The 21,431-nt window shown below is 41.2% G+C and overlaps 1 protein-coding gene across 10 annotated transcripts in view; it reads left to right on the top strand.

The window, feature by feature from the left end:
* Tenm3 (teneurin transmembrane protein 3) overlaps positions 1-21,431 on the top strand; it is a 1,292,348-nt gene that overhangs the window by 1,196,072 nt on the left and 74,845 nt on the right. For 6 of the 10 annotated variants that reach the window (XM_029480772.1, XM_029480776.1, XM_029480771.1 and 3 more), the window contains 3 exons: positions 10,455-10,481; positions 12,027-12,047; positions 12,951-13,097. In XM_029480772.1, coding sequence (XP_029336632.1) covers positions 10,455-10,481; positions 12,027-12,047; positions 12,951-13,097 — 195 coding nt within the window. The remainder of the gene's footprint in view (positions 1-10,454; positions 10,482-12,026; positions 12,048-12,950; positions 13,098-21,431) is intronic. The other 4 variants (XM_029480777.1, XM_029480774.1, XM_029480775.1 and 1 more) reach the window with 2 other exon arrangements.

Raw genomic sequence — 21,431 nt, 5'->3', positions numbered from 1 at the left:
AGACAGTCATAGGGACCTACCTAATTTCAAAAGACAAATGTCCCTGGGCTCATCCGAAAAGCAGTGCCGCCCCACCCCACCCCCAACCCTGGCCTGTTGACAGTATTCACAGATAATGGTGTGACTGAAGCCAATTTCTTTCCTACAGTTCTTCATAAGAGGGTCGATGACCCTCTCCTGTTTGAGTGCCCCTTTAATGAAAGTGGAAAACAACCATCTGAAATACGGCTGACGTTTCTGGGATTCAACAGGCGTGTGTGCCTTGGGTAAATTAAGGAGCAAAGGAAGCCCTTAAATATGAATACATTGTCATATGCTTCTCCATTAGACTCTGTTGGTTGAATGAAATTAGTAAATAATTATGTTGGTGGGGAACCTACTACCTCCAAATGTGATATAATGCCTTCCTTTAACAGCAGAGCTTAATTTTTTTCCTATACGCCAAATTAGTTTTTTAGGGCAATCTACATTGCAAATTGGCCAATTTGCATTAAAACTATGCAGACTGGTTCTGATTTGTCAACACCTCTTTTTTTTCTTTCCTATTCTTTTTTTTTTAAAGTCTTTAACATTAAGTATGGGTGGGTAAAACCATCTGCCTGTGAAGCTTGCCCGCAGCTCCATCCCTTAGCACACAAGACAGGTTACAGCTGTTTAATTGTTATGGTGCCGAGTGATTCCCTTCCTATCCGAAATTAATATTTATATATGTGTGCATAGAAAGCATGCAGTTAAACATGTGATCTAATTGTGGATTAATGGCAGCAGATATCCATTCATTAGTCCGCCCGCATGAACAATGAGGGAGAAAGCAGTGCATTTCACAATCTCTTGATTGTGACGTTTCCCAGCTCTTGACTCGTAAGAAGAGTCCCCAGCAGTGGTCATCATGAAGACAAGTCATCCAGGCCCCATACACTGGCCCATGGGAAGGAACATGGTACCAGTATAGCTGGCTTAAAATGTGAAAGGAGAAAAATCTATGTGGTGATTTCATATACTCATCCTAGTGCGTCAATCTGGTGTCCTTCAGGCTGTGGCCAGTATAAGCCCAAGCCACACAGAGGAAGTCCAGATACGCAAGTTCACATGCATGGGACACCCACACTTCTGAAAAGCTTGTCTAGGCTGAGAATGGTCTTCTTTTATTCCAAAATGGCAATGCACGAATTTAAATTTATCGCACTCTACTATTATAGTTAACAATGTATATTCCATCTGCTTGGTACATTTCGGAGTGAAAATAGAATGCAAAATTCCCAGCAAGCTCACAATACACGGATAGAGGCGTGCATGTAAAAGAGGCCAGTTAAAGGCCCTGGTTCCCATTTAGTTACTGCAACGCTAGCATGGACTTCTTAGTAGGTGGTTTGGATACTTATGTGGACACTCAAGCTCATTTAGAAAATGTTAATTTATCTTCCTGAAATGAAGCCAATAGTGGACGTAGTGGGATGCTTTCATTTAAAAAGCTGAATCACAAATCATTTAATATCATGTCACTAAGTCATTGGGATGATTTGAATGACACAGTAGAAAACTTTTTTCTACACACACACACACAAAATGGGGTTGTGCTCCCCTCAGAGAATGAGCTCATTCATATAAATGCTGTTCCTACCAACAGAATGTATATTGATCTGAAGAATGAGGGACCCATCCTGGCATTCATAAGCCAGAGGACATTGTAAGCAGTGTGCAAAACAAATTATTAGCAGCCCCGAGGTCCTTTGCTTAAAGTCAAACTTTCCCTTCTTTTTGGTTTCTTAAAATAATAATAATAATTACCATTATTATTGTTGCTGTATATTTAATATCATATGATAGTAATAATATATAATATTAATCTTAATCATTATTATAAGTTACCTCATAAGTTTGGGTTTTTCACATATAAACTGTGAATAAGATGGATCCCTGCTATCTGCTAAGTGTATTCCATGGGCTGAGAACAATATAGAGTGGTCTTCATAGATTGGCTGTATTATAAGGTAAAGCTATTAGACCTTCAGGAAACCGCAGTTCAGAGAACTTAATCTGTAGACCTTCGCTATGGGTATATGGCTGATATACAAGAGAACCCCATTCCAACCCCACAAGAGCTATTCCTGAGCTCATACGCTGAAGAACTAGCTGAGGCTGCCTGGTACATCATTCTTTAGTTGTTCATGTATGTTTTTATACAGTAGAAATTCTTTTTTTCCATAATAAACTAATAACCATTTGTCATAAAAATCTGAATCGCCATAGAAACATATGAAGTAACAGTCATTGCTCAGTAATAAAATGCCATGTGTTTATATTTTATATTTTATTTCAAGGAAGTTTGAAAGATTTTTAGGAAGGTTTGAAATATATCTGTTAATAGTGCTTAGAGTTTTTCAAATAAAAATAACAATTACAAAAACAAAAAAATGTTAAAGAACATTAATTATACTGGGAAGAATTTGAAGAGGTTGGAAATTATTGAAAAAAATATGTTTTCCTTTGCAAAATTTAAGTTTATATCTAGTTTCTATATCACCTGAAATGATTAGGCTAAATACTTTATACAGGCTTTGGCCACTAAACAATGCACTTGTAGAAAATGGGTAGATTATACTTATCATTAGTGTATGCCCATAGGGGAGAAGGTATAGAAAGTTATCTGTATGCCTTTGTGCACTTTCTCACCTCAGAATCTGGGATAAGGCATTCTATTTAAGTCATCTTTGAAAAATTACCTATTTTCATCTACATATTTAAATGAGTTTTAGTTTATCTGGGTGGAGTGAAAAAGACAATTTGATCTTTTTCATTAAAGTTTTCCTACCTAAAACGAAAACTGTTGTAAGAAAGACCCAAAGCTCTATTCACCTAATTGTCAGCATACAAACTTTCCCTTCTTTTGAAATTTTAAATATTAATTATTAATTTGGTGAGGCAGAATTTGATGTCACCTAAGATGCTCTCAAACTCCTTAAGTCACATATTTTGACTCTGAACTTCTGATAGGAGGTGACTTCTATGTCCACCTGAGTACCGGGATTGCAAGCATGCACCATTACATAAAACAGCCATTCTGATTTATGTAATTCTGGGAGTTGAACCCTGGACCTCATGCATCTTAGACAAGCACAGTAGCAGCTGAGCTACGTTCCCAGCTCAAATTTGTCACAAGTATTGAATTTTTCAAATACATAAAGATTAGTTAAGTGATGATTGTAGGTAACCCCTGATCCATTCTGAACAATTCAGTACCTCCATCTGACTGATATTCTGTTTGTTTGTTTGTTTGTTTGTTTGTTTGTTTGTTTGTTTGTTTTTCAAGATAGGGTTCTTCTGTATAGCTGTAGTTGTCCTGGAACTTACTATGAAAACCAGGCTGGCCTTGAACTCATAGCCTCTGCTTCCCAAGTGCTGAGGTAAAGGGACACAGCTCCAGCCCCAGTTCTGATTGGTGTTTTAGCAGTGTATGACACACTGCAGTTATTTCAAATACATAATTCTTGGCATAAAATTTTGTAGCACGCATACGTGTGTTCTGTGGCTTGAACTCAAGGCCTTACACACAGTAAGCATGGGCCCTCCCACTGAGATGCGTCCTCAGCCTATACTTTTGAGAGCGTCCTGAGAATTGAATCCAGGGCCTTGTACATAGTTAGCATATGCTCTACACAGAGCTACACCCTCATTCCATTAAAGTAACGTTAGCAGTGCTCTCTGGCTAGTTTTATTTCCCCATATCAGAATACTAAACTACACCTGTCCTTTACCCCACCCCCACCCGTGCCCCCTTGAATCACAAAATCCCAAGCTGGGTTTTCCCTTATGTCATCCAGTAAAACTCAGGGACTGAGAACTAAAGGAGACATGTGTTGGTAACATGTTTCTGTATATGATCCAATAGGAGGAATCGTGCCACATTCGAAGACTATTACAAAGCTCGACACAGTGTGTGCCAGACAATAGCTTCTTTTGTGACAAGTTTTGCATATGTTGACATCCATGTGTCTGGGCAGGCATTCTGAGTACCCCCATTGTAAATATATAGTTTTCAGTTGGGCATATAATTTTAAACTGAAGGAAATATCGAATACTGTCCTGTAAGGAGGCCCTGTAACTAACTCATAGCGGCCCTTTAATGACAATGCTAACCTTACAATACTGTGGTTAGTCCCAAAACATCTTTTCTCTGTGATCTGAATTATTATAGTCTGGTTTAAATCAGGAAGTGACCGTTTCACTCTGTGGGGACGTCTTGTTTTAAGTAGCATTCCAAACCAAAGCATAGTGATTTACCTGCGTGGATAATATGAGGAGCAATGTATTCATCCAGAAATTTCATACCCAAATTTTCAAACTGAAACAAAAACAGAGAGGGGGTAAAGAGTGAATACCTGCCAGGCGTGGTGGCCTTCAATCCCAGCACTTCGGAGGCAGAGACAGGTGAATTTTTCTGAGTTCAAGGCCAGCCTGGTCTACAAAGTGAGTTCCAGGACAGCCAGGGCTATACAGAGAAGCCCTGTCTCAAACAAACAAACAAACAAACAAACAAAAACAGTGAAAACCCAAAATGTCAAAGATATTTGAAGCAGGTCTTCAGAAGGGGGCCAGATTTAGGGAGTAAATGGTCTCTAAGACAGCACACTATGCACATATGCACACAAGCTATTTTTCTTTATATGACACCATCTCACACTTACTAGATGCTGAAATTCAAATTCATTGGCTTTCCTAGATGGTGTGGAATATTTTAAATGCTTTTCCCTAATCTTAGAATAAAAATTCTCGGGTTTTTTTTTTTGTAAAGTATATTTTAATGGACCTATGTAAACTCTTAAGAATATAGAATTATTTTATGGTGTTTAAAATGATGTCAATATCATAATCCTTTATGGTGTAGTAATCAGTAATAAAACAGCACAGTGAGTACCAATTAAGGAACATCAACTCAATGGGTATGCAGCCTGCACGCTGATTTAAACGGTTGCTGATTGGAATAAATGGATTTAATATGTACTTATTTGCAGACGGTAGCTTCTCTGTCACCCTACTAGGGCTTGGCGAATGAATAATCTAAGAATGATGCTTACTTACAACTTTAATGAGATACTAATGTGAATCATTTTTTTTTAAATCTGCGTTTTAGAACTTGTGAAGCACACAATGCTACATACAAACTCTACCCTCCCTACCAAGGACTTCGCACTCCTAGCTGCAGCGAGGAGTGCCTCCGTGCTTTAGTGTGCACCCTCTGAGTGAACTAACCTCTTCTGAAGATAGACCCCTAAGCTCCGACTGTTGTCTTTAAAGAGAGAAATATTTCCAGTGTCCTCAATCCTCTATTGTTTGCCTATGTCTAACTTAAATCTGAGAGTCAATTCAGCAGTCCCGTGGAAATACTGTACAATTTAATGTGTTCCGACCAAGCACTCTGTCGACGGCAGAAACAGTGGGAATCGTTCCTAACCAAACACACCAGCAGCTATGCACACACAGACACTTTCCCTTTTCCCTCCTGAGCTACTTAATATACATGGAGCCAACATGGTTGCCTCCGTCTCTTCTCTGTGTTTATGAGAATCGGCGTATTGGTGATCTGGAATCAATATCGTGCCAAGTAGCCTTTGAGAGATCCATGTTCCTCCCCAAAGAACACAGACATGTATATTCTTTGACTTCATTTTTTTTTTAAGTGAACAGCCTTCCTTGGTTATACGGCTGAGCAGGTCCTCCTGGTGCGGCGTTTATAGGTCAGCTGAACTGCTTCTGTTCTTGTCTTCAGCCCTTTGGGTTGTGTGTGTATTTTTACCTGCCTGCCTACTGGTTTTCAAGACTGCACGTTACAGCAGTTCGTAGCTGAAAGCTGTAAGGTACTCTTACGTGCACTGGGGTATCGGTGGGTTAGTGGTTCAAGTTAGCTTGCGTTCAGTCTTCCCTTCACCTGCAATGATGAAGTAATGCTTTCCCCTTGGTCAGACGTTCCCTGGACCAATCCCGAAACAGATGATGCGCATGCTCAGCCTCACACAGGTACACAGCCCTGTGTCCTCTGAGCTGTACACGTGACTGGCTTACTCAAAATGGGACTCTCGGTGCTCATAGATCGCCCGACTGGGGTTTTGCCTTTCCCAGTTGCCTGCAGGTTCAGGCTAGACAAGTCAGTCCCCTGCTCTGTGCCTCTATCTCTTTGCCACTAAAATGGGAAAGGTAAGGATTCTTCTACCTCTTAACTCGTAGGAGAGGGAAAATGCATCAGCTAATGTATTGTAAATGCTTAGCGTAGTTTTCACATATAATTAACAGTAAATGGCAGTTACTGTAACACCCTCGTGTGTTAGGGTGAGGGGGGAGAAACATATAGGTGACAGAGAAGGGGGAGATTCATGGACTGAGTAGTACAAACTTCCTCTCCTTTCCCAACAGATCGCTTCTTCATAGAACACATAGAAGCCTTCACAAGACATGTCTTCCCTTACTTTCCATAACACATGTTAAAACTATATGGAGCCAGGCAACAAGAATACATTGATTATCCCGATGCTAATGAGGACCATTTATGCATAAAGTCACATACATCTGTAAAACTCATCAAAGCTGTAGATTTTGATGACAGTCCTTAGAGGAACTTGCAAAGTGATGTGGTACCTTCCTAACCATCGTGTTAGAAAGCAGATGCAACCTTGTGAACGGGTACTCCAAAAGGGCCTCAGAGCCCAAGCTCAGTACCGAGCCAGACGGTAGCAGATCATCTTATCCACCTCTGTGTGTCTTCCCCCCAAACAGTGAGAAGGCTTAAAAAGAGAACGGATTCTCTTTTACAGGACACAGAGGACACGTGTACAAAGATTGCAGGACCAGCCCTTTGCTTTGCTGATATTGAAAGCATATTGGCTGGTTATCCAATGGCAATACTTCCACAGTCTCCCAGTCATTGCCCGCCAGTGTCAGCAATTAGACCAGGGACCCCTAGTGCCTAGTCTTTCACTTGCTGTGTCCCAGGGGCCACTGTGCAAATGGACGTATTTTGAAAGAGACAGTGAAAACCAGGAACTAGTCAGAGCCATGAAAGGCATCTGCATCCCGACATTCATTGCAAGGAGACCCTTTTTGAGGGTGAGTTCATCTTCACTGTCAACATGGCTAGACTGAGTCACCAGGAAACTGAGGCATATGTCTGTGTCCAATTGTGGGGGCCTGGCCATAGAGGACTAAGGGAGGAATAACTGTCCTGAATGGCACCAACATGGACTGGGGACTTAAACGGATACAAAAAAAAAAAAAAAAAAAACAAGGGGGAGGGGGAAGGTGAGAATCAATATTCCCTTTTCTCTGCTTCCTGGCCACCCACGTTGTGAACTGCCCCACCCATCCCCATCGTACCGCTAAAAGATAGAGCTAAAATGAATCGTCCAATCCTTTAAGTTGCTTCTGACTGGCATTTTTTGTCACAGCGATGTATAGCTAACTCATACACTCCCTTGGTGTTACTCAAAGGAGCCTTGTGAAAGACATCTAAAAGAAGGTGGTGCTATCCCCATGGCTTTAGCAATGATTCGCATTCTTAGGTCAATAATGGGTGTGCGGTCCTTCTGATCATGTGTGTGTGTGTGTGTGTGTGTGTGTGTGTGTACTGGGGAAAGATATGGCTTCATGACAATGGTTCTTAGCCATGTCTGGAGCCAGACAGCCCATGGGGCTGGCTCTCTGTCTCTCTCTGTCTCTCTCTCTCTCTGTCTCTCTCTCATCTGTATTTGCTGTCTCAGTTACGCTTACATCCTAAGCTGGTGCTGAAGATTAAATAAACAAGTAATATAAAGTACTTAGCCTGATACCATAAACTAAAGCCTTTTTATTACCTTCAAGAAGCAAGGTTGGGAAGAGAGCTGTGTTCTAACGTCCTTCTGAAACTGGTCTAAACTGAAAGAAAGGCCCACCTGGGTCAGAGGTAGGAACCAGTAGCTGTTGATATACCAGCAGAGTGCTCGTAATCTCCAAGGCACTCAGAGGCAGAGCTCAGAGAAGAGTCTAGAATCGTCTCAACCACTTGTATTTGTAGTGTGTGTGGTTTTCAGAATCCGTCTGTCACTGGTTCTTTCGGATATGAAACCCAAAATAAAGTTTGAGACATCACCCCCCTACAAGAAATATGGAACTACTCTTCCTGTGTTCTACGTGGATCCCCTTAAGAGATAAACACTCTAAACGTCAAGGACAGTACTTCATGAATAAAACATAATAATAGCTTTTCTTAAATGGCTAGCCCACACACCTATAAGAAAGTTCCATTGCGGGGTCGGGGTAGACCTTAAAACTTGGTACAACTACTTGGTATTCTTTTATGTTTAAGCGTACACTTTCAAAGTAATTTCTCTGCAACCTAATGTTCATATCAGCAACTGTTAGGTATATTAATTTTTAACTATATTGTATTGTTTTTACGATTATTATTCCTAATGGCTTCTTGCAACATGCCTGCATTTTTCTGATTATTTCCTGTCCTGGCTTCTATAATGATATTTTTATTGTTGCAATTATTTCCCTAACTATTTTAACCTCGTGTATCCATATTTCCTTTCATTATTCAGGATCAGGCTTTTGAGGTCATCATCACAAACTTTACCCTTGAAAGTAAAATATAGGTGATTGTTTTTAGTCTTAGTTTTAAGCTATCAGTGATTCTTTATGATATTTAATATGTTCCCCGTGATATGAAAATGATAAATCTTGATATCTTATTCTCGGTACACATACTATCATAGCAGCTTCGTAGTGTTTTCGTGGACACTGTGTTAAAATACTTCTGATAATTTAAAGTGTTGTGCTAATTATGATTTACCGTGTATTTTCCAATGCATTTTCTAATTTCAGCTCCTCCCTTTGGTATCTACCTGAGCCAATGGCAGACCTGCCTTTACTGTGCATCACCCCATTGCTTTGCATAATTGATGCTGTTTGCTAAATTAACCAGGACTGACTGGTCAGAAAACGCTCAGTCCCCTTAAACCTACTAATAGAGATTAGAATGTAGGTTCTGTCCTTTATCTTGTTTGCATTAACTGTAGCAGATCTGATATTAAAAACACACACACACACATGATATACTGGCCAGCTGTAATCAGTGTAACTAATTTTTATGAACTAAGAATTCCCTTGGAAACACTACCCTGCCTGAATCGGAAATTCTAGATTATTAATATCGTTATGATTACGTGCAGATCGTCAAATGAGCTATTATAGAACTCTTGCAGATTATATAATACTTAGAAGGAATTATTAAAAATTTGTATCAGTGTCTGATGCAGTAATACATTTCTCCTTTAATGCTTAAGAGATGAATTATGCTTACTAAGTTATGAATGCAGAGTAGACCTAATGTCATTTCTTCTTTCACCTTAATTTCCCTTGTAATGTATTGTCAATTAGCCATAAACGTTCTTATTTTTAAAGGCAATTCAGAAGCCTCTAATGGAATCCTGTGGCAAGGCGAAGGATCCTTTTATATACACAGTACAGATGTGTCAAAACCACTTATGGGTTTGTTTACCCACATGACACAGCCAGCAGCCCAGAGTGTCTCATGCGAAAGCTACCATGTAAATCATTCCGTTAAGAGTACCACTGCCACTTGCATATGTCAGTAATGAAAAATAATCAACATAAGCACCTTTGAAAAGCAATTTCAGATCATTAAAGATGTATGAATTTTGACAAAGCAAGAAGATTTGAGGCTTATTAAGAATATATTAGGTCTCTGCCATGAGTGACGGGAGAGAGGCTGTCTCAGAAAGATAAATGGTACACAGGCAGCAGAGATACAGTGTTGGTCCAGCTGGTCCTGTAAACCTGGTGAAAAAAAAAACCAGCCTATTTCAAGATGGTCCTTGAGACGAAACAATGTCTTGGACCACTCCTGTTCCCTAATGGACTACATATGTGAAACAGCTTGTCCGTCTGGCTTGGAGCCAAAGGCTACTGTAGACTCCTACAGGGCTTCATACACCCTTTTCCAAGTAGAATGAAAATACATTTGTCTGATGGTTTTTTCATTTCATTCTTTTCCTTGATGCCTATTTACTTATTAACTGTTAAACTTTGGTTACTGTAGATCTCATAGCAGTAAACTTCCAAAATTCTTTAGCCATAAAGAACCCCATTCCACCAAGTTCTGTGTAGCTATAGTCTTAACAGGACCGAGAACAGCATGTATTCCAAAGGACCCCTGCAGGGAGGTGTTAGCTTCCCCCAGACTGATCTTTAAAAGTGCTGCGTGGTTCCTGGCGTCATGACCACATTGACTAAAATTGAGAGTAGTGCATTTTTAGAAGATTCGAAGTACATCTCTGTCATGTGATGTGAGTCGATGTCAGCTGCAGCTCCTCGATTTGCATGTGAATTCTGAAATTTTCCTTGTCCCATGTGACACTTCTGAAATGTCTGTCTGTTCTTTTTTTCCTTTTCAATTTCCCAAGCTCACTATTTGGATAAGATAGTTAAAGGTACTGTATATCTACTCTTTGTTGACATATCTGCATAAATAACTATATAGCTGTGTATCAGATCGCGCTAGGTGTAACAGTAGACATTTTCATGCCTATTTTTGTAAATTATAACTTGGGCTTACATTGTGTGAGTTGCCTCGGATTTAAATTATCGGGACTTAAATTGTCTGTGTCTCATTTTTATAATTTTCGGTTCTCACAGATTTCATTCCAACTTAAAAACAATAGTTGTCACTAAAACCGAAACTGAAGATTGCAGTACATTTGCTGTTTTTTGGGTTCACTCTATTTTGCTTCAAAAATCATCATTGCTTGCAACTCAGCTAATGAGCCTTAAATTATAAATTAAAGAATCATAAATACTCTTATCACAGAATAAGAGCTGCCACCCTGGAGAACGTTCTGGCTAACATATGTTGAAAGAGAGAAAATCTCATTTCGCCTCGGACGGAAGCTTCTTTGGCTCGTTCTAAATGTGTCAGAATATATATGTAGAGATGATACCATCATTTCTCTTTTGTTACTCTTACAAAACTACAAAATCTCGTGCATGCCATTGCATCAGAACTGATAACGTTGCTCGGCAAAAAACAGCAGAGGCTCACGTCTTCAGTTACCCTAGAAATAGGTGGAGCAATGCTGAACGCAAAGAAAATCCCTCCCTCCCCCCCCCAGATGACCTATTTTCCTCTCCTTGTTTGTGTTTTCCATTAGAATATGAAAATATTCATGGCAATATCCAGGCTTTCCTATCCTGATTCCATGTGCAAGCAGTATACTCCTGCTGCACATTGGCAGTGGGGCGATTAAATACTTCTACTTCAGGAAAAACCACAAAGAGAACACACCGATAAGGAACACTTACCTTCCTATGTATGAGCAAATCCATAGATACAGACGGTAACTGTCTAAAGACAAAATAAGCCACAGAATTAATCTCATCCTGGCCTGATGGTATCCTTAAGTATCACTGTGTCAGAAGGCAACCTGCTTCCTGTTGGCTGTAATTGAAGAGCTTAAGAAACAGAACTGTCTCTTTGAGAAATTTCCTCCCCAGGCTCCACACTAGAGACCCAAACCTGAATAATCATTGGAATGCAGACTAAACATCTTACAACACATTGCTCCGTTAAAGCTTAGGTCCCCAGCAAGTGGGGTGCTCTCGGGATAAGGAGCTGTGTATCTACACCCCCGCCCCGTTTCTGGAGCAAGTGTTTTATTATATGTCTTCTACACCAAATGATTCACAGTTAGCCAAAGAGACTTGATTGCTAGCCAGGTCAGGGAAGGAATTTAGAGCATTTAATCCTTATTTCTGTCAGCACCATGTCACACTCATACCAGGGATCACAGAATCCACCTGAGCGTCATCCTTCATAAGTAGATCATGTTGGCTGCATGCCAGATGTCATCAGTAGGCAAGTGACAAAATTTGGTTTTTGGGGGGGGATAAAAAAAAATTATGTTAGGCTGAGACAATTATCAATTTTGGATATATTTAAATTAATGATTTCCCAAATTTTCCCTTCTTGCCCATAAAAGCAGACAAGATAGGATATAAAGGTAACAGCATAAAAGCCTTAGGGAGATTGTCACCAAATATCACCCCTCGCTATCTGTCTTGAAGCACGCCACTACCGTGTTTTTGTTTAGTCTATCGATGTTTTATTGTGGTCCTTATGGTATTTCATTTTGTCCGTCCTAAGTAATCAAATCTGCACAGCTATTACATTTAGTTGGAAATCCTGTTGGTCCCGTCCCATCCGTATGCAGCCTGAATCCTAATGTTTGTTAGAATAGACGCTAAAGCTGCTTCCCTTCTCCTGGGCTTTGCTTAGTCTGTGAAAAGGAATGTACTCTTGGCATAAAGTATAGTCATTACTCCTGACCTATACTTTGTGCAATTATTTAATACACTGTAATTTCACATGAATATTCGGCAACTCTGAGGCCAGATAAAATTAATGCTCTCTTTTTAAACACCAGTCATAAATTCATAGCCACACTCGTGTTCTTGAATTTAGGGGAATTTTTTTTAAAGCAACCAGGTGCTTTAAAAAGATGCTTTCTAGCAATGTTTGCAACAGATCAAAAATTGGAACAAGGGGGTCTGAAATTATTTTCCTGAGGTGCTTCTCCAAACCACCGACTAGACCTTGTTTCTTTGTAAAAGGGGGAAAAAATGTCAAGTTAATTTTGTCTGGCCTGAAGCTACTTAGTGGGTCGTTGCATATATTTCTGTCCTACACAGGTAAGTGGTGTCTCAAGGGTCAGGCCAATCAAAGATGCCACTTTGGGTAAGAATTAGATTCCTTGGATAATGTTGCTGTTTCTATCCATGTGCAATTACAGTCTTTGTGCTGTTTATAAAGGCCTGTTCCCACTCAGTGTCCTGTATCTGTTTCCTTCAGACGCAAAGTCTTTCAATCCTCAAATCAGCGGTTTTTCCCTTCCTTGTCTTGACAGAGGGTTGCCCCGGCTTGTGTAACAGCAATGGGAGATGCACACTGGACCAAAACGGCTGGCACTGCGTTTGCCAGCCAGGGTGGAGAGGAGCTGGCTGTGATGTAGCCATGGAGACCCTCTGTACAGACAGCAAAGACAACGAAGGAGGTAAGGAAGGCTGAACCTGGAAACAAAGTCCATGCCAGAGCCTGGGTTCCTAAGCTACAGTGACTGCTTCAGGATCTGTTGGAAAGAAAAAAAAACCAGATCCCTGTAGATTAGATTGGCTGAAAATGTGTGACTGCTGATGGCTTGATTGCACTCCCTGATTTGCCTGGTGATTGTCATTCAGAAGAGGCAAGGTGAGGGAGCTACTGTATATAGAGTCCATTGTTCCCCAGTCCTTCAACAATGGTATTCAGTGAGTTGGGAGTTGGGAGAGCCACAGAAGTATTTTAATAACTAAACAAGCCAGATGATACCAGACATTTTTTTTTCAAACTCTTCTGTTGAAAACTGTCGGTGGGGGAGGGGGGCTAGGGGGATGGAGAAGAAGAAAAGAGGACAGCCAGAGAGAACAGTCCCCTCGAAGCTGAATTCCACTGTCTTTTTATCCTTAACTTTACACCCCTGTAAAAGGATTGTGATATTCCGCCCAATTTAAGCCTTCGGCTAGGAATAATTATTCTCCCCTTTGAGCACATCCCCCATGCTATTGTATTTTAATTTCAGAGAATCGAGAGTGGGAGTTGGTGATGGAATGGTTGCCCCTGACAGCTGTTTAATTTTGACAAACCATTAGTAGCGACTCTGGTGGCGGGTGGAGTTGCTGTCTGAGTCTGAGATCACCTCCTCGAGGCCTTGACTTGTTCCAGCCTCCTCGGCCCTCCAAACCTGCTCTTCTGGAAGCTAGTCCTCCTGGCCAGTAGCGTTGGCTTAGAGAGCACAGATTTTATAGAAGCAGGCAGATCTTCCCTCCACTATGAAGTAATTAGATGGCATTCGGCCACATCTGTAACTCAGCTCTCGATTGCGTCACCTACAAAATAGAAATAAAAGGCTTCGAGGGTTTTAAGTGAAAAGATGTGTTTGGATTTTCAGCATGCTGCAGCCTTTGTCCTTCCGGTTTCCCCTCTTGGGTTTCCGGGGTGCCTCTCTTGACTAGGCCTAGAAGGTAGCCAGAGACCGGTAGAGTGGGGCCTCCTCTCCAGTGACTGAGCCAGCACCCCCCTTAGCAGCAGGCATACCCTCCACCACAGGCAACTTGTTAACTTTCTTGCAAACTGTTTGACAGATCTTCCCCAGTAACTTTCCTTGGCTATCAAGACAAGCCAGTAACCTGCTGCAAAAGCCTTCTTTCCTGCCCCTCCCTCCCCTAATGGATTCCAGCAGCCGCTAACCCTCAGAGCTTTCCTAGCTAATAATACCTTGTTGCCCAAACTCCTCTTGATCACGTGCTCACAGGAATGGCAGCATTAATCCTCTCAGAGACATAGCCCAGATGGCGACCTAGCTCCTTGCTTTCCCCAAAAGAGCTCCAATCCCATTGTCTCTGGCGCCAGGGGAGGAGAGGACTCTTTCTCCTTGACTGTGCATTCCAGGTTTTTGTAGTCCTCTAAAAGGAGATTACTTTGAGAGGGTCCTGCTTGCTCTCAGAGGGATGCAAACTGCAGACCAAGTCTGTAGAGACCAGGCAGAGTAATTTAGGGGCTAATCAACTCTTTGGTATTGTTATCAGCCAAGGAGATTTATCCTTTTCCTCAAAAATTTATCAACTGTGAATTGGCCCCATTCCCCTTTGTTTATTCTTATTAGCATGAAACTCTACTATCTCTCAGCTTCTCTCTCTGAGGGGAAATCTGAGCTGATAGAACCACTCCTGTGAATTCTCTATTATCTCACAGAATTTGCATGGCCCTCCCTAACCTAATTTTGTTGTTCTTCAAAGACAGAATCTCAGCGCTGCCTTCATCATACCCTGAGGTGGTAACCTGGGTGCCCGGTAGCCCACGCTAGAGGGTTCTTTGATATAGGTGCATGGTAGTGCCTTGGAGACAGTATCTGTCATACTAAAGACAAGCAAGATGCATTACCTATCTATTCAGGATAGTGGGATCGTGTGACAAAAGGAACAACGGGGCAGAAGACTTAAATTAGGGTGGTACAGAAACTGTAGGACATCTGGACTGTGGGGTGTTGCAGAGCCATTATCTACGTTAGGTTTGATGTCAGAATATTGAATTAGCCAGTACACCTCTAAGTAACTTGATTTGGCATATTAAGTAATTGAAGAGGAGTGGGTGAAGAGGTTGATTTGTTCCTAGCCAGAAATTAAACATCCTGTGTGTGTGTGTGTGTGTGTGTGTGTGTGTGTGTGTGTGTGTGCGCACGCTTTTCTTGTTTGAACACAGTCTTTGAAAAAGACAGGGAAGGTAGGTTTACCATTCCCAAAAGTGACAAAGATAGTATGGCCAAATTGATAGGCTAATACAATGTATAATGAATATACACGAATAGATAGATAGATAGATAGATAGATAGATAGATAGATAATTCATAGATGATAGAGAGATGATTGATAGATGATAGATAGATAGATGATCGATGATGGATGGATGGATGGATGGATGGATGGATGGATGGATGGATGAGTAAATAGGTAGGTAGATCGGTAGGTAAGAGACAAACGTGTGTTTAGACTAAAACAAGCAGGTACAGGGAAATAGCTAGATGTCTTCTTCCCTAGTGTTTTCCTCTACTCCACACTAGTTTTCCTTTTCCCATTCGGACCAACCCCATCACCACTGTCTGATTATAAAGAAGGAACGACTCACTTGCCTTCCTGGCTCACTAAGAAGCTACCGATCCTTGCCTTCCTGGGTCCTTCCTGTTGTCTTTCGGACATAGTGGCTCTCCGATTTCCAAACACTGGACAGGAGCGTCTGAGGGAGCAGGAAGAAGGAACCACTAGTAGGATGGATTGAGCCGAATCCTTATTCACTGTTCACACCTATGCACTCACAGGAAGTAAACCTGCGGCCATGTCCTTTTAAGGTTCAAACAGCTGCCGTGTACGATGGATGGCTGTGGCCTTTTGAAGCTAAGGGGAGTCTTTTCCTCATGGTAAGGTCTCTGACAAAGATCTCTGCTCTGGGGAATTGACAGTCATCCCCTTTTCCAAAGCAACTCCATATTTCGGAGAGAGGCCACTGACGTTTAAAAATATAAGCTAAGTAAATAAAATGGTGAGTAATAGCAATGGTAAGAGATGGGAGAGGTTAAAGGCAAACAGAATCATAAAAGGTTAAGTACCCCCTCCCAGAGACTCCGAACATTATCAGATTGACACTCGGCATCTCTAGTTATCATGGTAGAGTATTGGCTTGGGAAAAGTGCTTACTGGTTTGGAAGACAGTTGGTTCCTACATGAGGTTAGCGATTCGGTTACCATGAACCTTTTGGCTGTCTGCATGGTTGTCCTAATTCATCTGGCTGCTCATACACTGTTAGTTATTTGGGGGAGTGGGTTGTGGTTCTTACTTTGCTCCTGCATAGTAAATTGTGGTGAAAACACACAGTGTTTGGTGAGGGGAGGCTGTGGGGGAGGGGTATGTGAAAGAGAAAGAGAAAGACATTTTTGCATATCTATTGACTCTGCAATGGGTGGTATCTTTTGTCATATGGATATTTTCTCAACTAATATGAAGTAATGTTTTATGCAATTTATCTTTTCATTAATAAACTCTAGCTGTGGTTTCTGAACAAGATTCTTGTAAGATTATACATAGACATACAATATGTGCCAGAGTTTCTTCTGGGTTGGGGAGCTGGGGGGTTTTTTGTTTTGTTTTGTTTTTTGTTTGTTTGTATTTTTATAATTCTATGTCTTTCTAAATATCTATAGTTGATGAGTAATACTTTTTTTTAATTTATTTATTATACATAAGTACACTGTAGCTGTCTTCAGCCGCGCCAGAAGAGGCGTCAGATCTCATTATAGATGGTTGTGAGCCACCGTGTGGTTGCTGGGATTTGAACTCAGGGCCTGNGGAAGAGCAGTCAGTGCTCTTACCTGCTGAGCCATCTCGCCAGCCCGAGTAACACTTTAGAAAATTATTTATTTTTATTTTATGTCCATTGATGTTTCCCTGTAAGGGTTTACATGAGAGTGTCTGATCCCCTGGAACTGGAGGTGCAGACAGTTGTGAGCTGCCATATGGATGCTGGGTTTTGAACCCAGCTTCTCTGGTAGAGCAGCCAGTGCTCTTAACAAAGTCAACCCACAGGGCATTTCTACTTGTTTAGATAAAGTTCCTGCCTGCAAGGTAAAGGACTTGGATTTGTTCTTTAGAGCACATGGGATTTTTGGTTGGTTGGTTGTTTTAAGTTTTTTGTTTTGTTTTGTGTTTTTAAAGCCAGGTATGACTGCATATAATCCCCACTGCTAGGGAGGCAGAAACAGGCAGTCCCTGGAGCCCATTGGCCAAACAACTTTATCTACTCAATGACAATGAGTGCACAGAGAGAGAGAGAGAGAGAGAGAGAGAGAGAGAGAGAGAGAGAGAAGTATAGAAATTTCTAACAAAGAGAAGGTGATGTAGGTAAATTGGTTGGTGCCATCCATGAAATTAGAAATGTAGGGGAAGGAACAAGGCTGGAGAGGAAGGAAAGACATGGCTGAGACATGTTAGGTACCTGAGATATGCTTGGCTTCTCATGCCTGGATAATATGCAGCTAGAAAGATCTAGAAGGCAGATTTTTTTATAGGTCAAAAATTGATCCCACAGGAGCCGAGAGCATAGAATCTATATGAATGTGAACTCTTCCCATAGAACAAGAATGTGGCGGAAGTCAGATTCCATGCAGTAGTGTAGAAAGGAGCCTCAAACACATGTGACCAAATGATCACTGGGAAGAGGGATGAGCAGTGCGCGACACACTGATAAAATCTCACAACCACAGCCCTGCCTCAGCACTGGAACCTTGCAGGACGTGCGGAGCAAAGGCGGTAGACAGTAATTACCCTGAACGAAAAGAGAAGGCTTATATCTCACCCACACACACACACACACACAACCCCCGGTCAGTAGATGAAAGTTTTAGAAACAAATTAAAATGCCCGTTCTTCAAAGAAAAAAAAAAAAAATGAGCCGGGCGTGGTGGCGCACTCCTTTAATCCCAGCACTGGGGAGGCAGAGGCAGGCGGATTTCTGAGTTCAAGGCCAGCCTGGTCTTCAAAGTGAAGTGAGTTCCAGGACAGCCAGAGCTATACAGAGAAACCCTGTCTCGAAAAACCAAAAAAAAGAGAGAGAGAGAGAGAGAGAGAGAGAGAGAGAGAGAGAGAGAGAGAGATAGTCTGGGGAAACAGAGCAAGCTAGGAAAAGAGCCCAAGTTTAATAATTTGACTGAAGGTATACTGATTAAATATGACAGAAAAATGTACCAAGGATGCTGTAAAATAATTGAAAATGTTATAAAAAAAAATAGGGCAGGGTGGAAACCTGGAGGTGAGAGCAGAGGTGGTCCATTGTGGCCACAGGCTGATGATCTTTGTAAATAACCTCCGACTGAAACTCTGCAGTTGCCTCCATCCACTTAGGTATTGTCAGCACCTTTGCAGGGACTGCTTCTTAGGTACATGGCTCACAAAACCTAAAATACCCCCTGTTTGGCAATCTATAAAAATAAACTTAACTAACCGCTATTAAAGACCAGCAGATGCCTCAGGGAAGACAAGAAAGTCTTTAAAATATGGCAGAATATCACTAAAGCAATAACATGAGGAGGCGAATGGAGGAAAGCATAAATGACACATCTACTTTACATCAGAGTGCCACTGATAATGCAACCTGACGTGAAGAAAGGCTCTTCACTAATAATGAAGGTTGCTGTTCAGTGAGCTTTGACATTTCCTGATCTCTCAGTTTTTTTATGATTAATGTTGTTAAAAAATGGCGTCTATCCCAGCCAAATGTGAGCCACCGTAACATTCTTGAGACTACCATGGAATCCCAGTGATTTTTGAGAAGCTATTCCACAGAGACAATTTTGCAACGCTGTACATTTGGGCAAGTGCGTGATCAACTTAGTGGTACCAGATAGGCCTCTCTGCTGTGAGCGCAGACAGAGAATGAAAAATGTCTCCTCAAGTTATAGGAAGCCAGATTCATAACCATCCGTCACTTGCTTGGGCAAGTTACTGATAAACTCTGCTCAAAAAAATAACAAACAGTGTGTCCCTGCATCTCGCCCGTTGAAAATGAGATTCTCCCTCTGATGGATGTTAGCAGAGAGGCTTGTAAAAATGCATTTCCGACTGATTAGTTCAGAAGGTGTCAATCCCGTGCAGTTTTATGACCTGCAGACTACACGCCAGATGTACATTTGCTTTTTATAAACTAACAAAGATGGATGGCCAAATCTGAGCGCTCCCCTTCAGCAGCTGGACCACATACTGCCTAAGGGAGGGCATTGCAGGAGTAGTGGGATGGGAGCAGTTAACTCTTAATTTACCAGATTAATGGAGATTAAATGTAATATTTGATGGTGCTTTCCCTTGTGGAGGAGGGTTCATGTGGGGAGGTGCTATAGAAATATAAAAGAGCAATGTTTAATGATTCTCTCAAGCATCTTTGTTACACTCTAAAGCTACTCACCTAAGTGAGATAGAGCCCACAGAAACTCTACATACAGTCATAGACCACCACTTAATGGTTAAAGTTGGTTTTCAGGGGTTGTTTTATTTTGATTTTGAAGCCAAAAATGGCATAGAAGCAATAGGTTAATCATCTACTGCTTGAGAGAACTAGGTCTTGAAATCTATGCTTCTATTCCAAGAGAGGTAGAGGGAAAAAAAACTTATCATATTATTATTATAATATATCCTCATGAAGAATAAGGCCTCAGCACAGCCTCATCTTTCTCCCATTAGAAATATCAAAAAATATTTATACATTTTTGTCATCTTTATGGCTTTTTTCAGTAGGAAAGAAATATTTTTGATGAATTTACATGAAATTTCAGAGCTCAGTTTCATTTGATTATCTTAACACGTGGTTTTAGAGTTTGTTAAGGAAATAAGTGCTCTGCTCCAAATAGCCACTAACCCGTGACCTTCAGAATATGCACTATCTACAGAAATGTGGCACCTATAAAGAAAAATACGTAATATCTCTCATCAGAAATTCAGAACCATTCACTCGTATGTGTATAAAAATTATCACGGTCCTTTAAAATGCTTATGTAAGAAGAGACCAGCATCATAAACATATGTCAGGTACGCCCCTATTGAACTCACTTCCCCCCGATTTTAAAGGAAGTAACAGAGAGAATTTTAGCTGCTGTCTGTGGATGAGCTCAGCTTCTTCCAGTTTCAAGGGATTACAAAAACATCCAACCCAAATTGACTTTCAAGTAAAAAGGAATGCCTTAGCTTCTAGAAGGCCAAGGGCAGTTTACTAAAAGACCCCAAGGAGGCTGGCCAGCCACTGTGTTTATGGCCTGCTGGGTTTTGCTAAAGCCTTTGACTCTGCTTATTCTAGAACAAACCAGTTGCCAGATAGGTCCTGTGGTGGCAGAAATATGGCTGCAGCCATCCTTACTCCAAAACCTTATGTTTCATCCCAGCGGACGTCAGGGCCAGAGAGGCAGAGGCTCTCTGTTCACATAGTTCCTGAAGTCACCCTGACACTTTTAGTCCCTGAAATTTCGGGACCACGATGAAGGGAGTGTGAGTGCGTATGCGCATGATCTGAGAGCTGGAGAAGCTAAATATCAAGGAAGATTCAAGGAAGGGCAGGAGTGACTAAAGTAAACAGAAGATCTCTGTTCTCCTTCAGGCAGACACAGTGACTAAGGGTCCTACCCCGTGCATCTCACGACTCTTACCTCTCCTGGGTTACTGGTCACCTCCTCCAGGACTGAACATTTCATCTATTTCTTTTGTTAAGAGAAAATGTAGTATGTTTTTTATTTATTGTGAAGAATATGCATGTACTACAGCAGGCATGGGAAGGTCAGAGCACAGCTTTCGGGAGTCAGTTCTCTCATTCCACCATGTGGGTGCTGGAGATCAGACTCAGGTCAGACACACACCGTGGTGGCAGGCATGTTTACCCACTGAGCCATCCTGTCAGCTTATCAGCACTGTTACCTCCTGTCTCGGTTTGCCATCAGATAAGGAAAGGGCAAACTGAGTATAGTATAAAGCAAATAAACTTTAGGATACCTTTTAAATACCATAGGGTTTTTTTTTTAACTTGTATAAATAAAATATAGGCATCATCTAAATATTTTTTCATCTGGATTTTCCATAAGATCCCCTGCTCCTTGCTGGTAAAGTAGCTACAAACTGTCTTGTCAGTTACTCAAGAATGTTTGATGTCTTCACACTAGTTTTCATTAATCTTTTTTTTTTTTTTTTTTTTTGGTTTTTTTCGAGACAGGGTTTCTCTGTGTAGCCTTGGCTGTCCTGGAACTCACTTTGTAGACCAGGCTGGCCT

Source organism: Mus caroli, chromosome 8 (genome assembly GCF_900094665.2).
Source record: "Mus caroli chromosome 8, CAROLI_EIJ_v1.1, whole genome shotgun sequence".
Taxonomy (NCBI): domain Eukaryota; kingdom Metazoa; phylum Chordata; class Mammalia; order Rodentia; family Muridae; genus Mus; species Mus caroli.
This window is presented reverse-complemented; position numbering and strand designations above follow the sequence as displayed.